General features: G+C 38.4%; 1 protein-coding gene across 2 annotated transcripts in view; it reads left to right on the plus strand.

Moving 5' to 3' along the window:
• The window catches only part of EPHA3 (EPH receptor A3), a 235,162-nt gene that overhangs the window by 13,106 nt on the left and 209,474 nt on the right, over window positions 1-12,582 (plus strand). For both annotated transcript variants that reach the window (XM_076350835.1, XM_076350842.1), the window contains exon 2: window positions 5,774-5,838. In XM_076350835.1, the coding sequence (XP_076206950.1) occupies window positions 5,774-5,838 (65 nt within the window). The remainder of the gene's footprint in view (window positions 1-5,773; window positions 5,839-12,582) is intronic.

Consider the following 12,582-nt stretch of genomic DNA (forward strand, 5'->3'; position numbering starts at 1 on the left):
GCGGCAGGCCCTCTGCCATCACCCTCAAACTGGAATTAGTTTCTGATAGCGTGAGCGGGCCCATGTGTCAAACTCCACCCGAGCCCTCATTCGTCTTCTGCCTGATGCCATGAAAAGGGGAGTGAGCGAGCTTTGCATTTTGCATCCTTGTCCCTGCTCCAGTTGCTGGAAAGACATTCATCTTTACCCCCTGGGCAGAAATGCATATTGCGGGAACTAATAATGCTTTCTCTTGTGGTTGTGAACGGCGAAGGCCAGAAGAGTCGGGCAGGAGAGAGCTTCTAAAAAGAGAACATGTTCTTAATTGGCGTTTTGCTGGTATGCTGCCACTTGGCAGAAGTAGCTATGGTGTACAGTATGGTGAGCAAGGCTGTTGTATGGAAGGACCAAGTCACTGGTTTTTACAACTAGAAGTGATGGTTGCTCAGTTTGTATGGCACTGCAGTATTTTAATACCATTAAATTCTCCCTCATACTTACCGCTAGTTTTAAAGGGAGTTAATTATGTGATGGGAACCAATTGTCCTGGTTTCGGCTGGGATAGAGTTAATGTTCTTCCTAGTAGCTGGCATAGTACTGTGTTTTGGATTTAGCATGAGAATAATGTTGATAACACACCGATGTTTTAGTTGTTGCTAAGCAGTGCTTATAATAAGTCAAGGACTTTTCAGCTTCCCATACGCTGCAAGCGAGGAGGTGCACAAGAAGCTGGGAGGGGGCACAGCCAGGACAGCTGACCCAAACTGGTCACAGGGACATTCCATACCATGTGGCGTCATGCTCAGTACATAAACTGGGGGAAAGCTGGCCGGGGGGGCCGCTGCTCTGGGACTGGCTGGGCATTGGTAGGCAGGTGGTGATTGCATTGTGCATCACTGGCTTTGTATATTTTATTATTATTACTATTTTACTTTATTTCAATTATTAAACTGTTATTATCTCAAAAGTTTTCTCACTTTTACTCTTCTGGTTCTCTTCCCCATCCCACCGGGGCCGGTGAGGGTGAGCAAGCGGCTGTGTGGTGCTTGGTTGCCGACTGGGGTTAAACCACAACACCAGTGCGGCACACTGAGATTATTAGACAGCACTTTTTTTAAAAGTTGTTTAATGAGAACTCCTCTGTGTCTCCTTAACATAACCAGTGATCCTTTTCAAGGCATTCTGTAGGAAAGGATCGTTGGTAGCAACAAAGCTGTTCAGCTAGTTTAAGAGTTACCCTTAGTAACTGGCTTGGTCAACATCAGAGATGTCTGTAAGAGTTAGCTGAATGATAATCACAGTTTTGCAGGAGGAGGAGACGCAAGGAGTGCAAATGAGTTGGGTGAGAAATGCATAAGCTTCAGAAAGAGCCTGGAAATCCTGATTCTTTTTCATGTGGCCTGACTTGTAAAACTACCTCTTTACTCTCTTCTGGAAAGCAGTAATAGAAAGGAAGAAGAGTTACTGGCTTTATTTTTGGGACATAATATGCCAACCCTTCCTCTTCTGCTGTTCCCCAGTACCCCATTTAAGAACATGAGAGTTGTGGGTAATCGGACCCTCAAGTTAGGACCATATCTGACCTGCAGTTACGAATGCTTGCACAGCCATGCTCTTCACTGGGCCAGTTGTTCTGGAGTACCTGGTTGTTAGACTTGCAAGGAAAGAAAATGTATTGCCACACGAAGTAGTTTGACCTCTTTTGTTTGTTTTTGTGTCTTTAAGAAAAGACAGACCTTGCACAGGACAGTGCCGCAAGAGAGGTTGAACTCTCTTCTCTCCAGTTCCCTCTTTCATCTGGTAAATACGTGGCTGTAGGCAACTGCAGTACATTTAAACATTGGCTTTCATTTAACTTTAATTGTATCTGGGAAAAAGTTGGGGTCACACTGATATATGCCCGCTGATCATGATCTGACTGAATATGTCTTCATGTTACACTTCATGAATTGGTCAGGTCAGTTTTGTGAACCAAGTGTTGCCTTTTGTTACACTAGAGGATATATCAGGGTTGAAAGAAGTTGAAATGAGTAATCAAGTGCTTGTGTAAAGTTTTACTTTTTTACTTTTTACCTAATCCTACAAATCCATGCAAAAAAAATTCAGACAATTAATATCGAATCCATTCTTTATTTATTTCTTCAGTCTTAGCATAGGGAAATGCTTTTTTCTCCTTCAATTTCCAGATTAATATGTAATGTTAGGACATATAATAACAAAATGTAACACTACCCTTCCCTATCATTTTTGTCTAGGGACCATGATGATTGCAGCCTGTAAGTTCTGTATTAATTGTTTGCTCCTTATCGAGGTGTACAACTCTCTCTTGAAGTCACAGGAAAAATGAGTGTCATAGAAGCTTTTTTTCAAGGAGAGGGGGGAGTTTTTTTCAGGTGACCAGCTGGAAGGAAATACGTTTTGTATTTTAGATACTATTAAAGAAAGTACACTTTTGGTGAAAAGTATTTTTTTTTCTGAAATTTTTTTATAGGGAAAAAGTATTGTATATATGAATTTCAGTTGGATTCTAAACAATTTTAGCGCTCAGGCAGTCTACTCTTGTGTTTCTGCTTGCCTGTAGTATAATTCTTACTAGACAAATGATAAAGACATCCAGGCAAAGTGACAGTTATCTAGGAGGTCAGTTTAATTGTGTTTTCTTTCTTTGTGTATTTTTTCCCTCCTCTGGTCTTCTATTTCTTGGCATTTCACCAAAAAAAAAAAAAAAAGGAACGAATGGTCTTTATAGTCACTGAAGACCATGTGGCTAGATCAGTGAAGGAACCTGAGGTTTTCTGATCTTATTCTGCTAGATATTAAATAGTTACTTGACATGAGAGGCTTTGTTCCTTGCACAAATGAAAATGGAGGAAGTTGAATACTGCAGTATGAAAGCATATAAACATGTTTAGCACAAAACTACTTATTAATAAAGTTACAGGTCTGGAACATAGCTTTAGTTTTTTTTGGTTTTTTTTTTTTTTTTTGTCAGTAATGGGAGCATTCATACAACTCCTTTTAGGTACCTACTTGCATTCTCTGACTTGCATCTGAACTAGAATCCTACTGTAGTCAGTGGGAAAACCTCCCTTCCAAGGATTTCTAAAATGTAGAGAAACACACGAGCATGGAAAAGTAGTTTGCCTAGCAGTGCCAGTTTGAAGGAGATGAGGAAGATATGGAAAGTGGAATGAAGGAGAGAGGCTGAAAAAATGTTAATGTTGTAAATTTGATCTCAATGTATTGCAACACAAGTTGCCCCGTGGCTGGGGCATCCACCTGTCGTGGGCCACACGTGGCTTGCACTGAATCTTTAATTGCCCCGCATGGCCCTGTCGTAATGTCTGTGAGTACTTCTCCTAGGAGGACCTAGTAACCTGGTAAACCTGCTCTGAGGGACAGGCAGGCAGCAGGGAGTTGGCATTATCAAGGTGGCATAGAGTGATGCTGAACGCTGATCTGCACCTTGAGGGCATGCTCTAACTGCTAGGCTGCTTGGCAAGGAGAGGGAAACTACCACCAGGTTTTGATTCTGTTGCCTGTTTATTCTTCCAGATGAGGCTGATGAATTTGGACTGAATTCATAAATTTCAGAAGTGGCTGCAATCATGTTTTCAAGAAGCTTATTCTTAAACAATATATATATTAAGTTTACTTCCGAGTGATTTGCCTTAGCAACTTATTGCCAAGTAATTTACCTCAGAAGTCATACTTCCTTCACCACCATGTGTTGCAGATGCACAACAAACATATCTGTCTTATCCCAGGAGATCCATAATCTGTGAGAATTTGTAGTCACGAAAGCAAGAAGTGCACTTTTTCCCTTTGAGCTTTTATTGGTATTTCCTTTTTATAGATGCAAACCTTGCTTCAGAATAGTCTGCCTAGAGCCCTATGCACTCAAAGGGTTGACTGATTTTTCTTTGTGTAGGTGATTAAGAATTTAATTATTGAAAAATTCAGAGCTAAGAAATATATAGTACTGAATTAACGTTCTTTCTGTAAGATTAGGTAAGATATTTTGTTTATTGATGTAGGTAAAAATTCAAAATACTGTTGTTTTCTTTTAAAGGGATGTATAACTGTAGGGGGAAACATTTTTTCCTCATGTAGATGGCAGAGCAGCTCATTCATGGTAGTATAGCACTGCATATATATACACATATGCAACACAGGCATGTGCACACAAGTGTAGACAAATGTGTATATTCGTGGTTGTTTATAACATGGTCTTATTTCTAATACTGTACACCTGTTTTTCCCTACTGTGTCTCCTCCTGTACATCCCAATAACAGGAAAAAAAAAATGCCTTCATAGCTCTATTTTTTTAAGTGATGTCCAAAATTAAACAGCAATTAAAAGGAGGATGATGAAATAATACAAATAGCTTAACTTAGCAGATTCATAGATAGTTTCCCTCATTTTTTCCCTTCCTAGTCCTATTCTTTTATTTTCTCTGAGCACCAATACCCAGACCACCTGGTTATCGGAGCAGTGACAACCCTTCAGGCTTACAAATAGAAGCTGAAGCTGAAGCTGCTCAGACTGCTACAGTGGCCACCTCTAATAGATCCATCATTCTCAGGTGTTAAAATTCCCTTGCATATGGTGGGATTTGTCTTTTCTCATTGACAGTAATTTCCATATTGAAGGGAAAAAAGGGGGGGGGAGGGGCCAACAAAAGTAAGCCCAAATCGCAGATAATAAATATTGAAGGTGCACAGATTGGTGCAGTTGCGAACAGCATTGTCACCTTGTGTACTAATACTTCATCGGTTGTATTTATATAGAGGCGCTTTTTTTTTTGTATGATACTTTGTATCAATTCACCTGTTCTGCTTCATGTTAATAAATAAATGGTTAGTTAGGGAACTGTGTGATTAAACGCTTGGAGACTATACGGCCAGGATTAGGAACAGAATTTATTTTTGTGCTTCTAAAAAAACAAATAAGTAAATACCAAAGAAGAATATCCTTTAATTTTTATTTATTTATTTTAAATACCTCTCATGTTTTAAAATGGGTATAAAAACCCTGTGATTTGATTGACTGAAAATGTTTATATCAGACTGTTTACAAATCAAATCTTCCTTCTTACTCTGAAAATTGTTGCATGCCTCTAAAAAAAAATAACAGCAGCAAGATTAGCAGTGAACTGATGGCCCTCTTTAAAAGTAGGTTTGTCTAAACTTATAACATTGTAAATAATTATTTTTGTATCTAAGGTGTTACACATGACATTTAGAAAACACTTCACTACTACAAGACAATTTGAGAACAAATTAGATCAGAAGGAAGAAAGAACTGCAGGAAAGACTTTAATCAGCATTCATTATTTATTCCTGTATTCTGAGAACATTATATATTCCAAATACAGGCCTTTAATCAAATAATGATTAAAATATTCAGATCTCACCTATGTAGATAGATGCATTGACCCAAATTTCAGGTGTCCAAGGGGAAAATGCTGTAGTTTGTGCAGCTGATAGAAGCGCTCTGTTCCCACCCCCTGCTGTAATTGATTTGGCCAGCGATCCATTGTTTGGTTTTTTTGTCGCTTTTTTGTTTTGCAAAGTTCCCCCGTCTGCTGTTCATACCATGTTTTAAGATAAACAAGACAATCCTTTTCATTTGTCTGTCTTTTTCTTCTTTGTAGCTAACTGCCAGGCCACCTGAACAAATCAACTGCTTCACAAGGTCCCCAAATAAACACATCTTTTGGTATGGGTAACTGAGGTTAACTGGACAGAGGCAAATGAAACTCATTCCTCTTCATTTTGTCTTCTTTTGTAGTTAATCTGCTGGATTCAAAAACAATTCAAGGGGAGCTGGGCTGGATCTCCTACCCATCACATGGGGTGAGTTCACTAGACTGTGAAATGGAAAAGTGCTGCTACAGACCAATGTGCTATTTAACCATTGTTTCCTCTTCAGAGGACACCGTGCAATAGCGCTGGTTCTTTGGAGCTTCAAAAATAGTCTGCTCTAAACTTGCAATATATGGCTTATATAGATATGGTGCCTTCTCTTTAGAACATACGTTGCACTGCATGTAATCCCCAGGAAGAGCTCACTCTTACTGGAGAAAATGAAAGCAAGAGGTGCATTGAGCAAAAAAAAATTGTCTTTAGGTACTGTTCCGTCTTCTATCGCAATGTGTATTTCTAAAAGATATCATGGGACTGTTTCATAGTATCACTTGCTAATTTATTCAGATGGAAGTTGTGGAAGGTTAAAAATGTGTGGACATAGCGGGTGATTAAGTACTTATTGGATAACGTTTGTGCTGAATTGTTCAAGTACTGTTACTTAGGAGTTAAAATGTTATTAAAGAAATGCCTAAATAGTTCTTGTGGGTTGTTTTTCTTTTTTTATTTACCTTGTATCCAGATCTAATGAAACTAGGCATTCTATTTGGAGAAGTAAAAGTGCCGTCTTGGAGCATTTGTGCTTTTGAACTTGCTAACTCCATCATTTTTACATAGCATTTGCCACCAGTCTCTTTTTAAAATTTTTGATGACTTAATATCAGGGCATAGCTGTCCAGTGGTGCTGATATCTGGTCACTCCCCAAATTCTTGTCTCTGTGGAATGTGTATGTGTGTTTGTGTGTAGGAACAACCCATTACTCTCTTTCTACATTGCACAGCGCAGATATGCAAAGAGACTCTTGCATTCCTGCATTCTGTCCCCCGAACAAAAAAAAAAACCACTTGGCAGGCTGAAGCCCTGGTGTCTGGAGCTTCCCTCGCCCTCAGAGAAGGCTGTGCCATCAAGTCTTTGCTGAAAGAAGGCACTTGGAGACCTGTGGCTCCTTCTCTTGCTGTCCTGTTGCCTGTGCCTACCTTTAAGGCGCTTTGTTTCCTTCCTCTATGGCAGTCTCATTTTGGTTTTCTACCTTTAGGATGACAACTCCTAGAAGTTTTCATGCGTGTCTGGCTGCCTGTGTCTTCTACCCAACGAGTAAACCTCTGCCAGAGAGTACTGGCACTTCTAAGTCCTTGGGAAATGTTGTCTCTCGTCTTGATAAGGGCGAGGAGTTGCGAGCTAAGAGTCCAGCAACTATCCTTTTTCCAAACCAACCATGTTTTTTGAATTCTCGGTGTTGGCAGGTATTTGCTCGTTGGTTTGTTTGTAGGATCGTGAACATCCGCTTTTTGATTCTTCTGTGGCTTTGGGCAATCTGTTACTTCACTTTTATCTCTTTTAGAGAGATCAGTGGTAACAGTACTTTTGCACCTCTGCCTTACGGGATTCAGTTGTTAGTATTTAAGTAGTGCCTTCTTGATATCAAGTGTTATGCAGCTGTTTAGCAGTATTTAAGGATTAAGGCTTGGTTTATTTTTTGAGTTTACACATGGATCTCTCTCTGTGTCTCTGAACAAATTGTTCCATTCTCATGGGGAAGAAGTGGGAAGAGGATTCATGTTTCTTTCTAGTGGCTGTTCCTGCTGACTTTTCCCAATAAGAAACCTTTATAAACAGGATGTCCAAGAGGGAACTCTCCAGCAATTTCTAGCTCATCAGGTTTTTTTTGTCTTCGCTTGCATTTTTTCCTCTTTTTTTTTTTTTTTTGCAAAGCCTTTTTTTTTTTTCTTCTTCTCTCCCAGCTGCCCTGCCCTCCTCTGCTTTACTCTTCTGCTCTGTTCATCTTCTTGCAGCTGTGCAGATCTACTGCTCTGCTCCCTGCAGCTGTGCCTCTCTTGCCTTGGATGCCTAAAGCAGTTGGTAGGGAATGATACAGAGTATCTTGGGGGCTATAAGAAAAACAGATGTTCTACATTACCCCACCAAAAAGGGCCACCAGATCTCTCAAAGCAATTTGATTAGCTTCTGTGAGTTTTTGTCAGGTAAATCCAGCACAACTTGTTTGTGTGTGTCTGTGCATGCTGTGCCTATTTACTGTAATGTCCACGGATATCGAAGCCAAAGTAAATCATGGAATTGCACTGATGTTCTTACAAGTTAATGAAATTCTTAGTTAAAAATCGCATGGTAGTAAATTAATGTAGATCATGTACTGTAAGTGTTTTTGTAAGAGAACTGAGACTCTAAACTGTAGCCTTCAAAATACTGTGAAATTTTAAGCTTCCATATTGCAACATGAATGTAAAGTATAGAAATAGTAACATCTATCCTATCTGAATTGGCATTTTGCTGTGAAATGATGACAACTTGAACATCATGTGAAAGAGAGGCCTTCTTTTTACAGCCCTTTATTTATAGTCAATTAATTAAACCTGGTAAATATGGCTGCATCTGTCTCTGAGCTAACTAAAATATGAACTTAAACTTCAGTGGAAAAACATTATAATAAAGATGTCACATCATATTGAAAGATTGCTAATAGCATAGTGGTAATTTACAAGGTAAAGCTAATAGAGCTACACTTGAGGCTGTGATTCACAAATGAGAATATTGGTGTTGTGCCAATTCTTCTCCAGCATGCAGCAGTGTTCTCATCTGAAGCCATAAATGTCAGTATACTGAAGCTGGTGACTTACAGAATTTTTAAAAATAGTTTAGCCGAAGCGTTTAAGAAGCCTTTTACTAGGTTAATAATTTTAACTTACCGATACATGATATTGACTGATTTCTGGCAAAACGACCCAAATTGATCGGTTGTCATTTTCAGCGTTCAATGGTTGTTCTTCATGCTTTTAAGTCTGTCTCGACTTGGGCATGTATAATAACAGCTTTCCAGAAATTCCTGAATATTCATGTTAAGATTTATAGCTCATTTGTATTCAAAGATTTCTGTGTCCCACATAAGAACACTCTAATGGCAGTGTTTTAGACTGTGGTTAATAATATCACCCTGTAAGAATGTGATCTGTCCTTGAAACATCCCACACAGCCACAGTCTTGGCATCAGTAACACTGATCTGGTCAAGCTCATTAAAATCCCTTAAGTACAAAACATCGGCCCCTCTAGATAGCAAGGCAATGGAATTAAAAAATATAATAGCGGGCTTTGCTGATGCTTGAGCATGATTGGCAGCAGCCACAAGGCCTGTATCCTGTACTACCATCTCCAGCACCTGCCTAGGCAACCTTTTTGTAATGCCAATCAGTCAAATACCAGTTCCATTTCTATAGGTTTCATTAAAGGGGAAAGAAAGAAGAGCTACTTAGTCTGTGCAGAGTATATTATTGATATGCTGATTAAGCATAACGCAAGTGATCATTAACTGCAATTCACGTAAATTACAGCAGCACAGATGTGGGGGTTGGGAGGATAAAAAAAGCAAGTCACTTTAATAATATACAACAGAAATGTGATGGATAATTCATACAGGACAAAAAGAGTACAGTCTAAATCCCGCTCTGCATATTCATGCGAGTAGTTCTACTGGTTTCAGCATCTTTTTTTTTTAGTAAGAAAGATGTTTCTAATTTGACTCTAGCTCCATGTTCTTTGGGAAGTTTGGAAAAAAAAAAAAGATATATTTGTGACATAATCGCAGTACGTCGTTCTGCAGTCACCCAACTTGGGACTTGATCTTCACATGTTTATTACTCATATTTATGGACTTGAAATGTTGGGGCACTTTTTTTTTTATATAGTCGGTAGAAAAGTAAGAGAGAAATCATGCTTATCTTGTTGTGCTTGTAGCTAGAGAAAAGAATGCTCTGGCATTTATTATTGTCATGCAATAGATAATTATTAAAAAACAAAACCCAACCAAACCAAACCAAAAACCCAACCCCAACCTGTTCTGTATGTGGCCAAAGTTAGTAAATTGCGGTCAAAATTTCAGAAGGCTGGTTGGGAAATAAAGACACTGTCTTTGATCGTGACAGAAGTTTTCTAGGTCCCCAAGTTTCTTCAGAACCATCTGCCTTCCTCGAGAGCTGGCCGTGCTCAGTACCTTAAACTTTTGGGCACGTACCTCAGCTGCTGACTGTACACTGAAGTGCTTTGAAAATCTGGTGTGAATAACTGCTTTTTCTTAGTGGTCTCTCTCATGATCATTTGGACAAAGCAAGCCGATCATCTCAGTAATGGAAACTGGTTCGTATTAGAGAAGGACAACATTCCCTGCTTCTGTAATAGTTTTTGTTGTGCTAGGAAGGCTACAGCATGCGTGACTGAGATTAATGAGAGTTTTTCCATCAATGGTAATTGGGTTAGAATCCAAAAATCCAAGTGAAAATGAAGAAAATGCCTCCTTTCTTATATTTCAAAAGCCTGAAAGTAGTTTGTCACATTAGACTGTATTACTGCCTGCCTATGACAGTGGCAGTCTTCCTGGCTGCGTTTGTTCTGGTTTTGATAGTCAGCTCATGTGTGGCACTGTAAAAACTTTTTGGCCTTTTTTTGTGGGATATCATGGACACGGTGACTGAAGAAGACTCTGACTAAATAAGCATCTGGATATCACTTGTGACTAGATGAAGGTAGAGGAGAACTTGTGCAGAGTTACATTTTGCCTGTGATTAAGGTGCACTCAGACAAGCTGCATTCAAGAATCACTTATTCAGGCCACTGGGAACAGAAAGTTTCTCTGTTTATATGGAAGACGTTTTCAAGATTAGTAAGTATTTCCATGAGCGGTGGAAATAATGAGGTTTGTTTTCCTGCAGCTTTGTGTCTTGCGGTTAATTGTGTCCGGTGATTGGAGTTTTTTTTGCAGTAGGTCCTTAATGCCAGTAGGTTTCCTGGTGTCACGCTTCAGCCTTCCCCTCAGCTGGGCACACAGAAAGTTTCTCATCCGTACATGTGTCTCTTGCTTTCACACCACTGCAGAATCTTAGGACAGCTGAGCCATCAGAAAAACTTGAAACTGGCCAACAAATACAAAAATTATGAAACAACCTAATTTTAGTTTTCTTTTGATACCGACTGACATCTTAGTCTGTATTCATTTTTTGTCTGAGATGCCAAACTTACCTTGTCAACTTCTAAGTGATACTGTATTTGAAGTGGGGAGTATTACCAAAATCACCAGGTGGTTTTGAAAAAGAGTTTCAAAGTAAAACAAATGCTATCAAACAATTTGTATGAGACAAAAGATTGAAACTGAAAGGTATCTTTGTAAAATAAAAGATTAAGTACTTTTTTCCCAAATGAAACCAGGCATGTTATACTGTTGTACATGTTCTTCTTCCTACTCGTTAGCAGTGGAATTTCCTTAGTACTTCTTAAAACAATGCGTTCTGTTAAAACCAAGATTTATCTATGTTTTGCCTGAGCTCTGGTCTCCTTACAACTTTTTATATTTCCTACTGTCACCCTGCCTTTCACGACTTGTGTATCAGGTCTGAAATGCAAGCAGACTATTTTGGTGATTGAAGGTCAAACTAACCACTTGGGATTCTGTTTTTGTGAATCATAGACTTTGTGTCATTTTACACTGAATGGCTGACTGAGAAAGTAATTTTTTTGGTTAATATACTCCTCCCCCCCAAGGCATTTGCTTTTAGGGTGCATTGAAAGTATATTTGTTTCATGTTATTCTCCTTTTTTCAATATAATGAAAGAGACAGTGTTAAAAAAATATGAGCACTTTTACTATAGCTTTCGTAAGTTCTTCCCTTCACCTCCAATTTTCTGTAATCAAGCATGTGCTGTTTCTCGTTTTTAGACTCCTTGTTTTCTTCCTACTAGAACAAAACTGAATTTATTTTTATTACTGTAAAGTGAATGATTTTGCTTTGGAGAGGGACATTTAAACATCTGCCTCTCTGGAACTAAAATCTCTTCATTCACATTCAGAGCCTCGAATCAGAATGCAATGGTGGTTTCTTCAGTCTGTGGATGCTGCTTTTGCATGAAATCGGAACATGACGAAAAATAAATTTGTTTGTACTGTACTTTTTTTTCTCCTTTGTGATAGGTATTACTTTTAGCAATATAAAGCTATGAGATGTGCCAGATGAGTATTTTAATTATATGAATATTGTTAAACTGATGACAGCATTGTTTAGTACTGCTTTCTGAATATAATATGAAAGTTTTGTTGATGTCTTCAGAAGCAGTATGTGAGTAGTCAAGGGTAGAATGTACTTTTGGTGTACTTTAGCTGGCTTTGACTTTGCTTTCATCTGCGCACTGTCTTCAGCTGCTTGCATTAAGCATGCATTTAAAATGGAAGTTTAAATAAAAAAAAAATTAGGTGGAATTGACTAAACAAATGGGGGAAATGATTTGAAAAATAAATTGAGATCATGCATATTACTGCAGAAGTATGTTTATGACTGCCTCTTGTTACAAATTGTTACCAGAAAGAAATGCCTTTTTAAAATGTGGAGCACTGTGATACTCTTTAAATGTGTTGTTTTGATAATTGTAGTCTGTATTGCATTCATCTGAAAAATTCAGTATGATCATAACGGTACTGCATTTTGGTATGTTTTAAAAACAGCTTTTAACTTGACATAAAGTAAAAAGTGTCCTAATTTCTATTCCGTGATCATCATTAAGGGAGGGACAAAGCCTTCTTTTCTCTTTCTTTTGAAACTAGCATTTTTACCATGTTACTTCAAATTATGAGATATCTATTTAAAAAAAAAAAAACAAAACCTGCAACAACAAAAAAAGCTAAGTGTACAAAAGTGCAATGTCCCCGTACCATTTTTTATAATGAAAAATACAGACC

The sequence above is a fragment of the Aptenodytes patagonicus genome, chromosome 1, assembly GCF_965638725.1.
Source record: "Aptenodytes patagonicus chromosome 1, bAptPat1.pri.cur, whole genome shotgun sequence".
NCBI lineage: Eukaryota > Metazoa > Chordata > Aves > Sphenisciformes > Spheniscidae > Aptenodytes > Aptenodytes patagonicus.